This window comes from Osmerus eperlanus, chromosome 18 (genome assembly GCF_963692335.1).
Source record: "Osmerus eperlanus chromosome 18, fOsmEpe2.1, whole genome shotgun sequence".
Lineage (NCBI taxonomy): Eukaryota > Metazoa > Chordata > Actinopteri > Osmeriformes > Osmeridae > Osmerus > Osmerus eperlanus.
The window spans coordinates 9,459,384-9,479,945 of record NC_085035.1 but is presented as its reverse complement, the minus strand read 5'-3'; the positions used below and the strand labels follow the sequence as shown (position 1 = coordinate 9,479,945).

At 44.0% G+C, this 20,562-nt stretch overlaps 1 protein-coding gene across 7 annotated transcripts in view; it reads left to right on the top strand.

The window, feature by feature from the left end:
* The window catches only part of LOC134038762 (ras-specific guanine nucleotide-releasing factor 2-like), a 26,556-nt gene extending 6,148 nt beyond the window's left edge, over positions 1-20,408 (top strand). The window contains exons 2-29 of one of the 7 annotated variants that reach the window (XM_062484319.1): positions 3,849-3,955; positions 5,329-5,476; positions 5,590-5,679; positions 5,885-6,138; positions 6,245-6,324; positions 6,480-6,673; positions 6,856-6,965; positions 7,082-7,200; positions 7,324-7,487; positions 7,650-7,716; positions 7,855-7,991; positions 8,136-8,218; positions 8,429-8,677; positions 12,439-12,531; positions 12,757-13,265; positions 14,250-14,375; positions 14,702-14,791; positions 15,192-15,298; positions 16,171-16,283; positions 16,435-16,495; positions 16,671-16,700; positions 16,976-17,079; positions 17,327-17,411; positions 17,662-17,859; positions 17,965-18,044; positions 18,156-18,273; positions 18,432-18,500; positions 18,669-20,408. In XM_062484319.1, the coding sequence (XP_062340303.1) occupies positions 3,849-3,955; positions 5,329-5,476; positions 5,590-5,679; positions 5,885-6,138; positions 6,245-6,324; positions 6,480-6,673; positions 6,856-6,965; positions 7,082-7,200; positions 7,324-7,487; positions 7,650-7,716; positions 7,855-7,991; positions 8,136-8,218; positions 8,429-8,677; positions 12,439-12,531; positions 12,757-13,265; positions 14,250-14,375; positions 14,702-14,791; positions 15,192-15,298; positions 16,171-16,283; positions 16,435-16,495; positions 16,671-16,700; positions 16,976-17,079; positions 17,327-17,411; positions 17,662-17,859; positions 17,965-18,044; positions 18,156-18,273; positions 18,432-18,500; positions 18,669-18,764 (3,681 nt within the window). In that variant the 3' untranslated portion in view covers positions 18,765-20,408. Of the gene's footprint in view, positions 1-3,845; positions 3,956-5,328; positions 5,477-5,589; positions 5,680-5,884; positions 6,139-6,244; positions 6,325-6,479; positions 6,674-6,855; positions 6,966-7,081; positions 7,201-7,323; positions 7,488-7,649; positions 7,717-7,854; positions 7,992-8,135; positions 8,219-8,428; positions 8,678-12,438; positions 12,532-12,756; positions 13,266-14,249; positions 14,376-14,701; positions 14,792-15,191; positions 15,299-16,170; positions 16,284-16,434; positions 16,496-16,670; positions 16,701-16,975; positions 17,080-17,326; positions 17,412-17,661; positions 17,860-17,964; positions 18,045-18,155; positions 18,274-18,431; positions 18,501-18,668 lie in introns of all 7 variants that reach the window. The other 6 variants (XM_062484318.1, XM_062484323.1, XM_062484321.1 and 3 more) reach the window with 6 other exon arrangements.
* The last annotated feature ends 154 nt before the right edge of the window (positions 20,409-20,562 follow it).

The window sequence follows — 20,562 nt, the reverse complement described above, 5'->3', positions numbered from 1 at the left end:
ATGTATGTGGAATGCACAAACGGAGACACACAAAAAATGAAAACACGAACAAGCCTTTAAGCCTCTCTCTGGTCTTCGTCCTGCACACGCAAGCTAGTGTCTCTCAACCGCTTATTGTTGCTGCATCAGCTTCTTTACACAGACCTATCTCCCTGTGTTACCCTCAAAGGGAAAATGTTCAGTCCATGACCAGTGTGTGCTGTATAGTCAATTGGCAATTTATTCTCAACAAGCCGTATAGTAATTTTGATGTTGTTGCATGAATCAGGATGGATTGAGGGTTGAACAATTGTACACACAGTCAGAAAAGGTTCAGTTATGGGAGGGATTTGTCCAAAATCTAACTTAGTCATTATCCTAATCTCTCTTCCTCTTGGTTTCAATTGTTGAATTTATGTCTTACTGGAGAACGTCAGGCTCTATTCATAAGTTAACCTGATTAAGATGTCAGTGAGTAAGATGTTGGTGACACACACATATTACTGGAATTTTAGTTAGTGCAGTGGCTATGATGCAGCTGGTGATGACAGTTATTCTCAGTGGCTTTGGTACCTACATTTCTCAGATTACAATTGAAAAAAAAGAAAGTACTTATTCAACCTCCACATCATCTAGTCACTTATGCACATTATAAAAGCAATTTATAAGCATATGGATTTTTTCCCTTTGTGCTATGTAGTGCTGAAAAATGATCTTGTATTTTCTGGATTGCATTCACATAAATTAGACACTGACAACTGACCAAGGAGACTAAATTCATAAGAACATTGTTCCTGTCGTATGCCTGTTTGCGGCTCGCTAAATCCATGCCTCAAGAAACCGACTGAGGTTTCTTGAGGCCTATTCCTTCCTAAAGTGGTAGGAATAGGGTTCTGGTCCTGTACTCGGCTTGTTTCGATACCGACAACCGACCAAGGAGCAGGCCCGAATCATCAAGTTACAGACCCGGTGCAGTGCTCGTGAACCAGGCACGAAAATTGGGCAGGTGTTTTGCTCAGGACCCAAGGACGTGCAGTGCAAGTGTGAAATTGTTTGGAAAAGCGGTTCGCAATAAACGCTTTCGGTGCCATGTTATAAGATGCTCTAAATTATGGAACCTGTGGTGTTCTTTCGAGACTCCCCACCCAAGGCCTACTACGTTTGACAGATCACAAAAATATTTCTGTCAACATTGTTCTGCACTAGTCGGGCTAATTGGGTGTGCTCAAGCCTTCGGCGAGAGCACAACCTTTGTTCTCTCACATATATATTATTATTATTATTTTTTTTATTTCTTTTTGCCCCCCTAAAACTCAGTCAATATTTGGCCTACATAGACAACGTAGGTGTCAAAAGTTTTGTCTTGGTAGCGATTGAGTTGCTTGTATTGGAATTTACGTTCCGTTGCATGGTTTGGGCTTAAGTTAAGTTTTTGTGGCGAAAAGTGAAGCTAACGGTGGCTAATTTGCTAGCCACAGTCACTGACGTTACTAACGTCACTACGTCACTAACGTCACGAAAACACGCGTGACTACCTTTGGCAGAACATTCGTTTCGCATCTGTTAACTTGGGGGATAGCTAGGCTAACTATAGCTTTACTGCAAGGCAGCTGCAGAAACGCCACAAGCAAAGAGGCCAGGGTGATAACTATTTACTCATTTTACTTTGTGATATGACACACAATTGTGATGTGTAATGTACAGTATAAGCTGATATTATTAAGGAAGTACATCTACTTTCGGAAACAGTAGTCTACTATTTCACTGAAGTATTAGCATCATGACATTAGCCTGTGTTGCCCGGGCAACACATACTACAGTGGTCTATGATGTAGCGTTATCTGTTTTCAATCGTTAAAATAAACATTCCTCACATATACATTTTTGTTGTAGGATTTATTATGACATTAGATTACAAGTAAACGATTTGTGAGTGAAATTATCATTACCTGTGGTTTCAATCCAGTGCATCACTGCAACGCTGTAGCCTACGCGAGACACTACAAAAACATCTACACAGCTGTAGGAAGTCAAACGGCGACAGAACATGTTCGGCACTCCCCTTACTTAAATCAAAAGTCTATCTAACTACTAACCTGAACTTCATTGCCACAGCCTAAACTTTGTCAATCTGTTCATGAAAATAATTAATTTCAGCCTAAACCGTACAACGGAACGTTAAATCCAATTCAACCAACGCAATCGCTACAGAGACGAACACAGCAGTAGTCTAGTACTGTACCGTAGTAGTACAATTTACCGGGGCAGCTTCTCCACACAGGGCTATATCGCATTTTGCGTTGTTACTGACAATGATCGCTACCAGTGAGCTTTTTATGAATGAGCGATTTTCCACTAAATAAATGTCAAGCTTATTTACGTTTTTGGGGGCATATTTTCAGTTAGCAGATGGTACTGTTTGAATCGCGATTCCATCTTCTACTGCCGGTAACGTCGTAGAATAATCTTCAAAGGGGGTTCTTTATTAATGAATGAATGCAATATGAGTAGGCTAAATGCCTGAAAATATCACGAGAAGGGAAAACTTAAAAGGACGTTTAAGTCATAGAGATTAGGTCAATTTTTACACCGGTCTGCCAAATTTATTCGTTTTGATTCAGCTATGAGGCTGCCTCTTGCAGGGGAAATGAGAAGACATCATATTTAATTCTACACTTCACTCGTATTTTCAGTTGTAAATGAGCAGCACAAAAAAATGCTTTTAAATCTATGTAATCTTTATAAATAATAAGTATGCATTTTAATATAAAATATACAGATATATCAGTTGTAAAAATGTCATTCAAAAACGGACCCCTGTGCAACCGAAGCAAGCAAGCACACCCTACAATTTCTCCAGAAATTGTACCCTCTCTAGTATGAACAAGCGATCCTAAACTCATAAATCACATTACTGTTGCACATCGTTCACAGACCCCATAAAGACCATGGTCATTTCACGGCCCATAAGCTGTTTTCTCTCTGTTGCCGTTTTTTTGTCTAGGTCATCAAAAACCAAAAGAGTAATTTATGTGAAACTTGAAAAATGCAAAACATCCAAGATTGTTATATATCCGTGCTCTCTCAAAGACAGTTATACGCCGTATTTAATGTGAAGGTTGAGCTGTAAATGCTGAGGTAAAAATAGGATTCTGTTGTGTTAATTCAAATCAAATTAGATTTTCTATAGCCCTTTTTACAGGCAATGTCACAGAGTACTTCACATATGCCCTTAGAACTGCCCTTAAACTAACCCCCTCAAAGAAGACTGGAAAAATTCCATATCCACATGTGTGTGGACATCATCCACATAATTTGTGTGCATTATCCACATGTGTGGATGTTTGTGTTGGACGGGGGTGTGGGGTGCATTTGTACATTGAACCTTGATGAATGCTTCACTGATGTACAGTATATAAATATATTGTGTTTGTGTTCTCCATGCACACTGAAGCAGAACATGGAAGCCACTTAATTAGATAATTTAGAAGTGTTTGAGTTAAGTTGAAGGGGTCACTACAGCCTGGAATGTCATACTGGCGAGCGCACCTTCGTCAGTGGGATGGTGGCACATAGGGCAAGACAGTAAGGTCTGGGTCAGGTGGCTGAGCGGTTAGGGAATCGGGCTAGTAATCAGAATGTTGCCGGTTCGATTCCTGGCCGTGCAAAATTACGCTGTGTCCTTGGGCAAGGCACTTCACCCTACTTGCCTTGGGGGAATGTCCCTGTACTTACTGTAAGTTGCTCTGGATAAGAGCATCTGCTAAATGACTAAATGTAATGTAAATGTTAGGTAGCAGTTGAGGTTTGTCGAGTCATTGAACGCTGCGGGTTGCCTGTGATTGTAATTTCCGTTTCCCATCTAGCAGCACTACTTCTTGGTCGTCTTTGGCCATGATGGACAGAAGCCGCTGGAGCTGCGGACGGAGGAGGAGTCTGACTGCAACGAGTGGGTGGAATGTATCCAACAGGCAAGGTGAGGGCTTCAGTCAGTGGACTGTTCTTTCTCTCTCCATCACTCTCCGTCCCCCTCTCTTTTTCCATCCCCCACGCCTCTCCTAATGATCTTTTGTAGTGCAGTTTCGTTCTCTTCCTCCCAGCCTCACCTCTCCCTCTGTCTGTCCCGCTAGTTTTCTCTCCGTCGCCAAGCAAGGGGGGATTGGGAAATGGGATGAGAAGGAGGTGTGTGTTTGGGATTCTGGGCTGTTGAAGATATGGTCTATCTTTTAGTGTGCTGCAGTCTAAGATGCAGTAACTGTGTCCTCACTCTACCCTCTACAACCTCCCCCCCCCCACCGCCGTTGTTACACATGTTCACCATCTGTTTTTGGTACGTGTGTGTGGTGTTGGAAAGAGAGGGTGCGTGCATTTGTCTGCGTGCGTGCACTCTGCTTGGAGCGTTTCACATTTAGGTCACACTCTGGTGCTGTACAGCTACAGTGATTACATCACAACCCTGGTCTTGCCACTCAGAGCCTATTTTTCATTTTTTCCCTTTCTCCTGTCCTACACACTCCTCCTCTCGCTCTGCCCTCGACCCTTTATTTCTCCCTCCTTTTATCTCTGTACTGTACTAATTTGCCCTAGATCACATACTTTGACCTAAAAAAAGCTTTGCTTTGATGATTATCTCTGGATGTTTCTATGGGTCACGGAGGCAGACTGTAACGTGGCGTTGTAATAAAGGCCGATTTATACTTCTCCGTTTTTACGGAGACGGACACAGGGAACGACCTCACCGACAAGGAATTCTCTCTCCGTGCCCTCTCCGAGCCCCTCGGAGAGCTCTACGTGCGCCTCCTAATTTTCCTGACTATCCGTCTGTCCGTCATTTTACGGATACCCCTTGGCTGTGATTGGTCCGTATTAAGAACCGCTTGCGTCAGGGGCGGGGCGGGGTTGCCGTGATAAACAGGACGAACAGAATCCTTTGACCGCCATTGCTGTAAGTTTTTACAATTCATATTTCAGCTAAACAGTACATGTAAATCAGCATCTGAATAAAAATGTGACGAGAAATGGGCAGTGTAGTTGCTGAAAATGTGCGTATTTTATTGATGAAACGGCTAATTTGTACATTTGCTCCGACTTCTCGATAACCTAGGTAAATAAACACTCGACGACGACTTATAAAAAAACGTTGTGCCACCTACTCTTCTGGCGGTGAATTGTTTTCAGCACCCACAGCCTTCGGAGTACTATAAATTCAACCAATCCGTCCGATTCCGTCCGTCTGTCCGTAACTGAGTCGGAGAAGTATAATTCGGCCTTAACACTGTGTTCTTTTTGCTTCATGATTGATTTGAATGCCAGTATACACACCTTCTCTCCCCCCCCACCCCCCCCCAGTTACTCTGACATCATCATCGAGCGTGAGGTGCTGATGCAGAAGTACATCCACCTGGTCCAGATCATGGAGACAGAAAAGGTAGCAGCCAATCAGCTACGCACCCAGCTTGAGGACCAAGACACAGAGATAGAGAGGCTGAAAGCGGAGGTACACTTGCACACTTTTACACCCACAGAACACACTTGTTTTCATGCTTTCAAAGGTCTTCCGTCCTGTCAGTTCAATGTAGCCTGCGAACACACTGACTACTATTTTCCCAGATTGTAGTGTTAAACAAGGCCAAGGAGAGGATGTTGCCTTTCCAGCTAAACCAGGAGGAAGAGGACCCAGATATTAAGAAGATCAAAAAGGTATTTTAAACTGATGGGGCACTGGAAGGACACAGGGTAATGTAGCTAGCAACAAACTAATCCCCAGGATGTTTTCACAACAACCTACCTGTAACCGTCTATTGCCAATTCACGTCTCTCTATTGCCACCAGCTAAAGTAATGTATGTGTCAAGCTCTTACCTAATCTGTGTGTCTGTGTTTGTGTGTGTCTTCTGAACCTGCAGGTCCAGAGCTTTATGCGTGGATGGCTGTGCCGGAGGAAGTGGAAGATCATTGTCCAGGACTACATCTCCTCGCCCCACGCCGAGAGCATGAGGAAGAGGAACCAGATCGTCTTCAACATGGTGGAGGCGGAGACGGAGTACGTCCACCAGCTGTCCATCCTGGTCAACTGCTTCCTGCGGCCGCTACGTATGGCGGCCAGCTCAAAGAAACCCCCCATTAGCCATGATGACGTCAGCAGCATATTCCTCAACAGGTACAACATATACACACACTCACACATACTCTGGGATTACAATTAAGTGGATTTTGAGGCTATTATTTTCATCAATCATTCCTGGGGCCTTTTTGTCTTTCCCCAGTGAGACCATCATGTTTTTGCATGAGATCTTTCACCAGGGTCTCAAGGCACGGATAGCCAACTGGCCCACTCTCGTGTTAGGTAGGCGATTACATTTGGAATCTTTGTACCAAGATTGTGTACCTTTTGTACCTAAACTACACTTTTATCCTTGTATCATGGTCAATTCAATGTATGTATAGTGTCCGGTTGGGGTGTCTCTGGCTGATAGGTGTCTCTGGCTGTTACGTTTTCAGCGGACCTGTTCGACATCCTGCTTCCTATGCTGAACATCTACCAGGAGTTTGTGAGAAACCACCAGTATAGCCTACAGGTGCTGGCCAACTGTAAGCAGAACCGGGACTTTGACAAGCTCCTGAAGCAGTATGAGGCCAATGCTGCCTGTGAGGGCCGCATGCTGGAGACTTTCCTTACCTACCCCATGTTCCAGGTGACGTACACATTTACACACACCAACATGTGCACATGCATTCTGTGTCACACACCCACAATGCAAACTCTGACTTCAGACCCTATTGAACATCTTAAAAAAATGTTTGTGCTGTAAGTTTGGTTGGACTTTGAGTGTGTCAAATGTTTATATTTATGTGTGTGTGTTTATTTACATTTCAGATCCCTCGCTATATCATCACCCTTCATGAGCTAATGGCACACACACCCCACGAGCACGTGGAGCGCAAGAGCCTGGAGTTTGCCAAATCTAAACTGGAGGAGTTGTCAAAGTGAGTGTGTTTCCCAGGGTTCGGGGTACAGTTAAGCATATTTATGGGTAACGAGGGATAAGCAAGAGGCAAAACAATGATGATGAAGATGGTGACATGGGCTGTCATGTTGTCAGGATGATGCATGATGAGGTGAGCGACACAGAGAATATTCGCAAGAACCTGGCGATAGAGAGGATGATTGTAGAGGGCTGTGACATACTATTGGACACCAGCCAGACCTTCGTCAGACAAGGTCAACTGTTCTCACACATACACACACTTATATACAAACAGTCACACACACAGAGAAACAAATGCATTCAACAAACAACCAAGAACATTCTCACATTGTCTCTCTGTCTCTCTGCTTCGGCAGGCTCTCTTATCCAGTTGCCATCCAGCAGTGAACGAGGCATGCTCAGTAAGGTGCGCCTAGGTTCCCTGTCACTCAGGAAGGAAGGGGAACGACAATGCTTCCTGTTTACCAAACACTTCCTCATTTGCACCCGCACCTCTGGGGGAAAGCTCCACCTGCTCAAGGTCAGTCCTGCAGGACATGCAAACACATACAAACACACAGACACAGTGACATACACACTCACATTTGACAAACATCAAAGCGTTTTGCTTACGGAACGAAGAGCTCAATAAAGCACATGACGTTGTTTCTAACCTTTGACATTCAACGTCCACCCCCTGTAGCAGGGCGGTGCATTATCTCTGATAGAGTGCACTCTCATCGAGGAGCTGGATGCCAACGATGAGGACTGTGAGTATCAGTAGATACTTAGAATATTTAAAATGTCATGGCTTAGTTGGGATCTGGCTTGTAGTCTTTCTTTTACTGGACCTCAGGTAAACCAAACTGCAATTGAACCCTGTCTCTGGCATCTCCTGCTACCTGTAGACAATGCTGCTGGACAGGGCTTCAACCACCTGGAGTTCAAGATAGTAGTGGAGCCCCCTGATAGTCCTGCTTTCTCCGTCGTCCTGTTGGCCCCCTCCCGGCAGGAAAAAGCTGCATGGACCAGTGACATCAGCCAGGTGGGCCTTTCCTTGGACTTTTTGAACTACATGAACCACTTGGTGAACCAAAATAGGAAAAGGAAACGTGGTCAGCGTCTCACTCTGCACATCTCGTTCTCTCTGGCTACCTCTCTCGATCACTATCCCTCCATCTCTCTGTAGTGTATCGACAATATTCGCTGCAATGGCCTGATGACAAGTGTGTTTGAGGAGAACTCCAAAGTCACTGTGCCACACATGATCAAGTAAGAGACAATATTGGGGGTGGAGAATGCCAAAGCACACGATTGCACACAGTTTAGACCAATTCTCAGCAACTGGTTTGTCAGTTGTTTTTCACACCAATGAGGTCCATCATTGGGTCCCCAGACTTTTGATTTTCAATGAGCCAATCACGTATGGTGATTGGCTTTACTCATCTGATCCTCCCCCTGTCTAACCTGCCACCTCTCTAGGTCGGATGCCAGGCTTCACAAAGACGATGTCGACATTTGCTTCAGCAAGACCCTCAACTCCTGCAAGGTCCCCCAGATACGCTACGCCAGCGTAGAGCGCCTTCTGGAGAGGCTGACTGACCTGCGCTTCCTGTCCATCGACTTCCTCAACACCTTCCTCCACACCTACCGGATCTTCACCACGGCCGCCGTGGTCATGGACAAGCTGGCCGACATCTACAAGAAGCCCTTCACCTCCATACCCGTTAGGTATGGGTACTTTGCACATGAACACAGTCACACACGCAAATAGTCCACACTCCTAACTACTACACACGGGCGCCGTAAAGGGGGGAAAAGTTAGGACAATTTTAAGTGCCCCTGACTGACAGGGGCCTTAAAAAATAGGTAAAAACTAATATGAAATGACATATTATATATCATATAAACCATCATCATTGAGTATATATATATTTCAAATATAATAATACAATTAATGATCTCTTTGTTTTTGCTTGTGTTTGGCAATAAAAGTTAAATATCCCCATTGACCAAAAAGTAAACATCCATATTGACCGACCACCCCCCTGTATCGGCATGAAATGGTTTGTTCCTGCCTTAGCGCACTTATCACTGAAGGTGTTTAGTTGCAGTCAGTAGACACGCTAGTCGCCAGAAATAGTGATAACAATTTCGTCTAGTAAACATACAGTTAGGTCCATAAATATTTGGACATTGACACAATTTTCATCATTTTGGCTCTGTATACCACCACAATGGATTTGAAATGAAACAATCAAGATGTGCTTTAAGTGCAGACTTTCAGCTTTAATTTCAGGGTATTTACATCCAAATCAGGTGAACGGTGTAGGAATTACAACACATTTTATATGTGCCCCCCCTTTTTAAGGGACCAAAAATAATTGGACAAACTAACATAATCATAAATCTAATTGTCACTTTTAATACTTGGTTGCAAATCCTTTGCAGTCAATGACAGCCTGAAGTCTAGAACCCATAGACATCACCAGACGCTGGGTTTCGTCCCTGGTGATGCTCTGCCAGGCCTCTACTGCAACTGTCTTCAGTTCCTGCTTGTTCTTGGGGCATTTTCCCTTCAGTTTTGTCTTTAGCAAGTGAAATGCATGCTCAATTGGATTTAAATCAGGTGATTGACTTGGCCATTGCAGAACATTCCACTTCTTTGCCTTAAAAAACTCTTTGGTTGCTTTCGCAGTATGCTTCGGGTCATTGTCCATCTGCATTGTGAAGCGCCGTCCTATGAGTTCTGAAGCATTTGGCTGAATCTGAGCAGATAATATTGCCAGAAACACTTCAGAATTCATCCTACTGCTTTTGTCAGCAGTCACATCATCGATAAATACAAGGGAACCAGTTCCATTGGCAGCCATACATGCCCACGCCATAACACTACCTCCACCATGCTTCACTGATGAGGTGGTATGCTTTGGATCATGAGCAGTTCCTTCCCTTCTCCATACTCTTCTCTTCCCATCATTCTGGTACAAGTTGATCTCGGTCTCATCTGTCCATAGGATGTTGTTCCAGAACTGTACAGGGTCTTTTAGATGTTTTTTGGCAAACTCTAATCTGGTCTTCCTGTTTTTGAGACTCACCAATGGTTTACATCTTGTGGTGAACCCTCTGTATTTACTCTGGTGAAGTCTTCTCTTAATTTTTGACTTTGACACAGATACGCCAACCTCCTGGAGAGTGTTCTTGATCTGGCCAACTGTTGTGAAGGGGTTTTTCTTCACCAGGGAAAGAATTCTTCTGTCATCCACCACAGTTGTTTTCCGTGGTCTTCCGGGTCTTTTGGTGTTGCTGAGCTCACCAGTGCGTTCTTTCTTTTTAAGAATGTACCAAACAGTTGATTTGGCCACACCTAATGTTTTTGCTATCTCTCTGATAGGTTTGTTTTGATTTTTCAGCCTAACGATGGCTTGCTTCACTGATGGTGACAGCTCTTTGGACTTCATATTGAGAGTTGACAGCAACAGATTCCAAACACAAATACCATACTTGAAATGAACTCTAGACCTTTTATCTGCTCCTTGTCAATGAAATAACGAACTCCCATGAGGGAATAACATACACCTGGCCATGGAACAGCTGAGCAGCCAATTGTCCAATTACTTTTGGTCCCTTAAAAAGGGGGGGGGGCACATATAAAATGTATTGTAATTCCTACACCGTTCACCTGATTTGGATGTAAATACCCTGAAATTAAAGCTGAAAGTCTGCACTTAAAGCACATCTTGATTGTTTCATTTCAAATCCATTGTGGTGGTATACAGAGCCAAAATGATGAAAATTGTGTCAATGTCCAAATATTTATGGACCTAACTGTAAATAAGGTTTTCAAAGAAGGTCAGAGAAAAAAGAGAGATAGGAAAGACAAAGGAGAGGTTTTCAATCTGTAACCCAGTTTTTCACCCAAAAAGGTGGGTAGCCAGTAGTCTGTGGTATTAACCTGTTGGCTTAATGTCCATAGTGAAATAAGATAACTAGCTACAGACCAGTGTTAGCCTACATTTCATCAACATTTAATCAGTACAGGGAAACGTTTAGCAAGATATTCCTATTAAATCATTGTCCTGTCTCCCCATAACTGTACTCCTCCCTGTCCCAGTGAAAAAGGTGAGCAACATTGTGTTAACGACATGCCAGTTAGCATCATTCCAGGGAGTCTGTGTGGATTTCTCTGTCTCTCTTGCTCTCTTTACCATAACAAAAAAGAAAAAGAAATATTTATTAATGACAGAAATTCAAACAAATTATTTTCTCACATAATGATCATTATGAAAAAATGAACTACTGTCTGTACTGGATGATGGACAGTTGGAAACAGTGAGTAGTTTACTTCAGCCTGCATGTAAGTTACAGACATTTAAAATAATCCAGTTTGATACGTTTATTTAGATTGAATTATGGCCGTTAAATTACATCTATAGATAAAGATACAGATTATTCCCATCATGAAGGGCAATTCATTTGAGAAGCTTGCACACACACACACCAAAACTATTGGATCTAATGTATGTAATCAAGTGGTGGTGATACAGAACTGTACTTAATTTGGGTCAATGTTCTGTAGTGTCAGTGTCATTTATTGGTATATGGCATATTTTTATATATACTGTATATATGCATATATCACATGCATTGTCTAGATCCTACAGAGCCAGTGCCCTCTCAGGTAGATCTAGGAGGAAGAAGTGTGGAAGCACAGGAAGAAGGGAAAGAAAGTTACAGTGATGATGAAGATGAGAGATGCATGGTGGAAGAAGACAGAAGTCATAAAAAAGATGTTGACCCAGTTTTGTGGCCAGCAGATTTGACTGACAGGGACAGGGAGGCTTTTGCGAGGGCACTGGCCAGCAGAGATGATGATGATGTACGTACACATGCAGACATGCATTTAAAAATCACCAGCAGTAAATATTGTGCTAGTACTAGTATTGAACTACAAGAAGCAAGACAGTTGCAAGCCTTTAATTAGAAGCCCTCTGTGACATGCTTGCGTGTAAAAAGGGCTATACAAATAAATTTGATTTGACTTTAATTAGAGTTATGTAAAGCTTTTGATGGGGCAGTTAGGTCCTAGATTTGTGGTGACAACAGCTGCGCAGAGGGGGCCCAATTAGATTTTTTTGTCATGGGGCCCAAAATTCCTGGCAGCGCCCCTGATTACACATACACAAACACACAAGGTGCACATAAAAAAACGTACATACGTACATATTCACTCACACATAGACATGCTTTCTACTTGTCTGAAACAACTTGTCAGTGTTCTATTTGTGGGCCCACTCATTTATCATCATCTCCATCCAACCTTTTTTTCTCCTTTCTCATAAGCCAGACACATGCATGACTTCAGTCTTTCGCTAATTCCACTTTCCATATATATATATTCTCCCCTCATCACAACCTCCCTTCTTCCCCAACCCTCATCCTCATCCTCCATTCATCTGCCTCCCCCATCCTCCTGTCCTCCTCACTCTCAGGGTCCAGTACCACTCATCCGACCGTCTTTCCATCACAGCCCTCTGTCCTGACTACAGCTTGAAGATCACACGGCTTGCCATGGATCAGTCCAAGTAACCACTCGCCCAAAGTCCACCTCTTCACCTCCCTCTGATATTTCTTAAGCATCTATACCCCTCATAAATCCACCCAAGCCATTTTCCTAGATGAGATCTTATAGATTAATTTTGTTGGATTTGTTTGGAAGTTGCTTGTAATTGTCTTTTAGTCTCAGGAATATTAAATCTCTCTTTTCTCTCTTTTCTCCATCCCTCACCTCCTTTTCTCCCTCCTTTCAGATCCTTGGAACTGTTCTTCGCCACCAACCAGGGCACGTGGGGGGGCGACCACCTCAACAACAAATCCCCTCGTCTGTGTCGCAAGTTCTCTTCTCCTCCTCCTCTCTCCATCCCCTCTCGCACCTCCTCGCCCGTCCACTCCCGCAAACTCTCACTTAGCTCCCCAGTTGGCACTAAGGTGGGGGCTCTGGACCTATCAACCACCCCCTCCTCTTCTGCCGCCAACTCCCCCACCTCCACCCACTGCCCCTCTATCTCCTCCCCGCCGCCAACCTCCATCAAGCCACCGTCTGGCTTGTCCTCCCCTCCTCCCACCACCACCCGCTCCCCCAGCTTCCCCCAGACCCAGGGAATGTCGTCCCCACCCCCCACATCCACCAAGGCCCCCTTGGACCTCAGCCGTGGTCCAAGCTCCCCAGAGCCCAGCCCTCCCGGCGGGGAGGACGGAGGGGGAGAACTTCCACGTATTGACGCCTTCTGTGGGAAGCTGAGACGCAGCATCCGCAGGGGTAAAGCTGGCGCTCATGCACACACACACACACACACTCACACACCCACATGCACACACAGATACACACACACATATGATTCACACAGTCAGCCACACTGCTGTGTGCACGCATGTGCAGTCCCACCCATTCACTTGCATTTAAATAGCATATTTATGTTAATGTGGTTGGTGTAATATTGCTACATTGGCTTTGTGGAGAATTCAGATATCTGTCTGTATAGCGTCAGCAGCTATACATTATTTATTTTCTGTATAAATCTAATTAAATGTTGACAACTACTGTACAACACAATCATTTTGATAATTGTGCAAGCAAAGTTGAAATGTGCCATTAAGTCCCCTCTATATACTGTCTTGTTGCTACAGCAGGCAGTGTTCCGGCATTTATTTACAAGTGTTAGAGTCCAGTGTGACAGAATAAGCTCACATTGGCCCGTCATCTGAACAAGACCAGTGAGACAGAGACATAATTGGGTCATTATTACCCTCTAGGAAAATAATCTCTCTCTCAGATCAGATGCTCTGCTTGACCCTTTAGGGCCACCGTCACCATCTGGCCAGTCTAACAGCCTGCACACTGGTAAACAGTGTCCGCCTTCTACGTCAACACCTGGGCGACTAGAGGAGAGGACAGGCGAGGGAAGAGAAAGGGGAAAGGTTAGATGAGATTAGTAGAGAGGAGAGGGATAGAGGAAAAGGGGAGATGAGTGGAGAGGAGAGAGATGAAGAGATAAATAGAGCTCTTCCATTTCTTAAGAGGGAAATTAGAGGGAAATTACGTCTTTCAAAATGTGGAGAGCTCTCACTCGGCTCTCACATCCATTGTGGCTTCCCATTGGCTAACACCAGGCACTTGGTGTCACACCAGGATTCAATCATTATAGACTAGTGGCTATTCTACCATGATTATTCAACGTGCACCCGTCACACTAGTTCCCTGTCATTGGAATGTGGAACTTACTTTCTCTGTTGTTTTTATCAGCGGTTCTGGAGACTGTGTCTCTGGACAAGTTCATCCCTGAGGCTCCGCCCACCAGTGAACCAGGAGACATGTCTCCCTGTCGCTCGCCCTCCACGCCCAGACATCTCCGCTACCGACCGGCAGGAGGTGGGTACGGCACACACACGCTCGCACAGAAGCACGTTCACACAAACACCACACCCGCTCATTCAGTTTGGCTACCCGCAATATTTTTGGGGTTGTTTATGATCATTGACCTATGCACTTTTGTAAATCTTTTGTAAAGCTCTCCCTTGGAAGTCGCTTTGGATAAAAGCGTCTGCTAAATGAAAATGAATAAATGTAATGTAACTCACTCTCATTAACTTTCCAATGTGTTCAATCAATCGCTCTCCCTCACTCACCCAAGCATACTCACTCACTTAACCACACTCAGTCAATCACTCACTAACCTACCTGTCTGTCTTCTGCAGTGCAATCCGGGGAGAACCCACGCTGCACAATGTCACCGGCCTCAGCCTTCGCCATCGCCACAGCAGCAGCGGGCCACAGCAGCTCTCAGGGTAACCAACCCTACTACATTTACATTACATTTAGTCATTTAGCAGATGCACTTATCCAGAGCGACTTACAGTAAGTACAGGGACATTCCCCCCGAGGTAACTAGGGTGAAGTGCCTTGCCCAAGGACACAACGTAATTTGGCACGGCCGGGAATCGAACCAGCTACCTTCGGATTACTAGCCCGATTCCCTAACCGGTCAGCCACCTGACTCCCTGACTACTAACCAGGATTGACCCACTCGTCACCCAGCGCCAGTTCATATAGTAGAACTGTTTACATACAGGTTTACACCACTGTAGCTAGTGTCCAGGTATAATGCTGGGGAATGGAGGGGTAGTGTCATCAGTAGTGTTCTTACAGGTGATGAATCATCCTACTTCCCCTATATCTCTCCTCTAGGTTTCACCAACAATGAGAAGACCTGCGACAAAGAGTTCATCATTCGCCGGGCCGCAACTAACCGTGTCCTCAACGTGCTGCGTCACTGGGTCTCCAAGCACTCGCAGGTGTGTGTGTGCGTGTGTGTGTACACCCAGACAGCCACTATCCTTGCTGCATTCATGGGCTTATAGTGTTTGACACTCCCCCAGTATCCCTCTTCCTTCCTCTTAATCTACTTTTCTTATCTGTCTGCCCCCCCCACCCCCCACCCCCGTAGCCTGTCTGCTTCCCCCTTCCTCCTGTCAGACCTGCTCTGTGCTTGGCCTGTGTCTCTGCTCCCAGCTTTGATGTCTGCTGAAATGTCACCCAGCCTCGGGCTCCTGCCCTCTTCAACTCCTCTGTCAGAGCAAGTGCGTGTGTTTGGGACCTGCTCTTTTTAGCTCCTACGTAGGTTTGTGTGTGTGTGTACGTGTGTGTTTGTTTGTGTGTGTGGGTATTTGTAGGGCAGCCAGGACAGATCACAGACACAGACAGGGATATGGTGCTCTGTAGCGAAACACCTGCAGCACATACAGAAGACAGAACATGCCTCGAGGTACCTCGCAAGGAGACAGTGTTCACAGCAGGATGGCATGTAACAAAGTTGCTCAGTGCTTTTTGCTAATACCACAGATGAAAAACTTTCCTCCTTGTCTGCATAGCATAGTGATAGTGTCCCTGTGAGAGAGAGTCTGGGTTCCTGAGGTTGGTGGAAACCCTCCATCCCTGGCTGTGGTTGGCCTCTGCTGGGTACTTTACTGTGTGCTGAAAGAGATTGGAGACAGAAGAGATCAAGAGATGGTTGTGCTTTTTTACAGAGGTCAAAACCACAGATAACATTTTCCTTCGTATGTGTGTGTTTCTGTGTGTTTGGGTGGTATGTGTGTTTGGGTGTTGTGCGCATTTGGGTGGTGCACGTGTGTGTGGGTGATGTGTGTGTGCATGGCACCCTGTTCAGGACTTTGAGATGAACGGAGAGCTGAAGATGGGTGTGGTCGGTCTGCTGGAGGAGGTGCTACGAGATCCTGACCTGCTGCCACAGGAGAGGAAAGCCACTGGCAACATATTAAAGTACAAAGACAAACATGGACACACACATGCAGAGACACAGACACACGTTTACACTCACACAACTACTCAGGCACACACTCACACATGGATATCTGGATTTACATGGATTCTGTAAAAAAAACATTTATTGGTATTTGTTTTTATTTCCCAGTGCTCTTTCTCAAGATGAACAAGATGATGCACAGCTAAAGATAGAGGACATTCTACAGATGGTTAGTATTCATGTACTCACTTTCTAGATTTGATGGCCGAGCACCTCACAGAACTACTCTCTGAACCTCTAAGAAATTCAATGACATGCACTACTAGAAGGCTCTAGATTGACAGTGACAATCATGTGTAAGGAGTTGCTCAACTCTGATATTATTTGTCTCCTGACGGACACAGAAAAGCTGTCCTCTGCTCCACTTCATCTTGGTAAGATGTTACCCGTCTATGATGACGGACTCTCCCTAGACAGTAACACCAGTCTTACAAAGTTGCTCACTCTGTATTGTGGTAAAGTCTCTACCCCACTCCTTTCTAGACAGAGTAGAATACTGTGTCAGTCCATGTTTTGGTCCTCGCATATCAGCTCTCAACAGCTATGCCTATTTGTGTGGAGTATGTATCAACACTGAATTTTTGTGGTCTCTCTGTGTGTGTGTTTGATCTGTGCGTGTGTGTGTGTGCGTGTGTGTGTGTGTTTGAAGGCGGAATGTCCTAAGGCAGAGTGTTTTGAGTCTCTGTCAGCTATGGAGCTGGCTGAACAGATCACCCTTCTGGACCACATCGTTTTCAGGAGTATCCCCTACGAGTGAGGACCAACTCCCTCCGCCCCTCACTCCCTAGAGCCATCCCTCCCTCCGTCAGTCACTCCCTTCCTCGATTCCTTTCTCCCTCCCTATATCCCTCTCTCCATCCCTCCTTTAGGACATGTCCCAATAATCTGCTCATTTCCATGTCATTGTGTTGAGTGTTACAAGTCATTGGTAGGAAGTGCATGTGTTCCTAAGGCCACATAACATCCTGACTTGTGGCATTGTGTGCGCCCTGTCCACCAGGGAGTTCTTGGGCCAGGGCTGGATGAAGGTGGATAAGACTGAGAGGACTCCCTACATTATGAAGACCAGCCAGCACTTCAACGATGTAAGCTCTACTTTCAGGAAATAGATGTCTGCGTCAACACGCAAAAATGATCAACAAACCATCATCCCAGAATGTTTTTTAACCTCTAAATCCTCTCTCTGTCTCACTCACTCTCTCTCACACTTTCTCTCTTTTCGCTCTCCCTTTCCTCACTCTCTCACTATCTTTTCTCCCTCTCTTTTTTCCCTCTCTGTCTTTCTCCCTCACGCTCTTTCTTTATGTCTCCCTCTCTCCTCTTTCTCTGCTTTAGATGAGTAACCTTGTAGCATCTCAGATCATGACTCACACAGACGTTGGTTCCAGAGCCAGCTCCATAGAGAAGTGGCTGGCTGTGGCCGATATCTGCCGCTGCCTCAACAACTACAATGGAGTCCTGGAGATCACCTCTGCTCTCAACCGCAGCGCCATCTACAGGCTAAAGAAGACATGGGCCAAGGTCTGCAAACAGGTAGGGGACATATCCTTAAACTTATTTTTTTTTACTTAACTCATGTCATAGTATGTTTGTATTTATCCGCCTTTCTTCATCTCTTTTTGTGTGTGTCATTTTTAGACCAAGGCACTGATGGACAGGCTGCAAAAAACGGTGTCATCTGAAGGAAGATTCAAGAACCTAAGAGAAACTTTGAAGAAGTGAGAATATGACCCCTGACAAACTTAAATGAAGATCATCAGGCATTTTGTATCTGGAAATCTGTCTTGTAACATTGATTGGTAATAACTGCTTATGGATTGTGTGTGCAGTTGTAATCCTCCATGTGTGCCCTACCTGGGGATGTATCTGACAGACCTGGCCTTCATAGAGGAGGGAACACCCAACTTCACTGAGGAAGGACTGGTCAATTTCTCCAAGATGAGGATGGTAATAAAAATAAAGGAGGTTTAATGTTCCTAGTGCACTGTACTGCACATCAGTTCTTAAAGTAATTTGTCCATGTTAAGTTGAAACCCATTAGAGGTATAAATGTTAAAACAATAATAGTCTTTCTCACATCTCTTTCATCTCTCGCTCTTTTCCAGATTTCTCACATCATTAGAGAGATCCGTCAGTTCCAGCAGGCTCCCTACAGGATAGAGCACCAACCCAAGGTGAGATCTCTGCCCTAGACACTTGAGAGAAACAGCGTGGTTACACTTGTAAAGTACCGTGACAGATACCCAGTCATGTAGCACTCATCCGTTAATTACCTTTCATCACACTTTCCCTCCTTGACTTTCTCTCTTTCCCTCTCTTTTTCTCTCATCGCTCTTTTTCAGGTGACTCAGTTTCTACTGGACAAGACGCTGGTGATGGATGAGGATACTCTATATGAGCTCTCACTGAAAATAGAACCTCGCGTACCTCCTGGCTAAACACAAACACTACAAATCACACACACATGAAATACCTATGCACGTACACAAGCATGTGCACACATATTAGCATGTGCACTTGCATGCACGCATGCACACACAAATACACACACAAATACACACAAACATAATAAACGTCTCTGTATGTTTAATGCTTATGTATCATTTGTAAGGCTCAAACCAGTCGAATGACGGAGCTTGAGAATCACCTGCTTTTGAGTTAAATAATCCATATTTGGGATGTAGGGCTTATTACAGAGCATTGCCAATTATCATGCTCAAAGACCTCAGGTGAAGATGTGCCTTTGTTGTTAATATTTAATGTACAATGAAAACCAGATCTAATGAACTCTATTCTTTCAGATTTGTATTTAATTTCCTAATGATAATATTCAGTACATCGCCGTTGGCCCCACAGTCATAAGATTACACTGGCTGAAGTGTAAGCATAGCTTTAGGTATTTCTAAGCCTGGCAACCCGTCCTTCAACAGGCCAAACCTGAACATCTTTGAACCTGCCAACTCACTATCATAGTTTTGTGTGGATTTAGAGAATGCGTTATGGTCGGGACATCCAATTCAGGATGAGTCGTCAGGTTACGAGGGGTTACAGTCTTCTCATTGTGGATGGTAACGGGCCAGCCTCTCATATGGGATGACTCACATATTTCTCTCTGTAACATATACCTATATTTATTCAGATGCTGAGTTGGGTATTTTGGTTAGTTAAATGGTATCTGTTACATTCTGATTAGCCCCTTATTCCTTTTGATGCTCATTGATTAGATAGGACTGAACTTTGGTCTGTCATTTTGCATGTTTATTTAGCTATTCATTTACTGTACTTCTCAACCATTTTGTTGAAGATGTTTATTCATCCACAGTGTACATTGGTTGCTGTTATTTCTGTTTAGCATCGGTTAAGTATTACAAAGTCACAAAAACAAAACTCACAGGATTTCCGGATGAATTCATTTGTCGGGGCACAAAGAAGCCCCAGCGAGTTCAGAAAATAACTTCCAGTTTGGTCAAACAAACATTTCCAGCTTGAATCCTAAAACATCCTATTCAAAAGCCACACATTACTGTCTTTGAAAAAAGGCTGTTGAAAAGTTAAAGAAATGAGAACAAAATGGCTGTTTATGACAGTAGACAGTTTATGTACTGTTTATTTAAAACTTGACTTCCTTTTTTGTCTTCTGTCTAACTCATTGTTGTTAATTCCTGTTTGATATATGTATTTATTAGTATTATTTGAAAGACTACTTGTTTGACAGTATTAGTAAAAATCTGTGCACTGTTTTTTTTGGGGGGGGGGGGGGTAACTTGTGCAAACATTTTTGATAACTAAATTAGGGCATGTTTTTTTCTTCCTTTTAATGTATTCGAATAATTTTATTTAATGCGAATTGCATTGGCTGAGAACTGTAGCACACTTAGTTTGATTGCTTCCTTTTTGTACAGTCCTGAAATATCAGGAATTTCTTGACAATGAAATGCACTGACAGTATATATGACCCCTGCTTTTATACATTACAAATGTACTTGGTTATGATCCTAGCTGTTGTATTTTTTCATGCACTTCTATAGAGAATGTACAGATATTTACACTTCTGGCTTGTAAATAAATAAACGTTTTTAATGTCAGAATCTTTGTTTTTCCCTTTACTGAGAACTAACTAAGCACTAACTAACAGAGTTGTGGAAACTAAGTAACATATCTGCGTTGATCTCCTGTGAGTGTATGTGACCCTCTCCCTCCCCCAAGTAACACATAGTGGGAAGCTCAAGGACACAG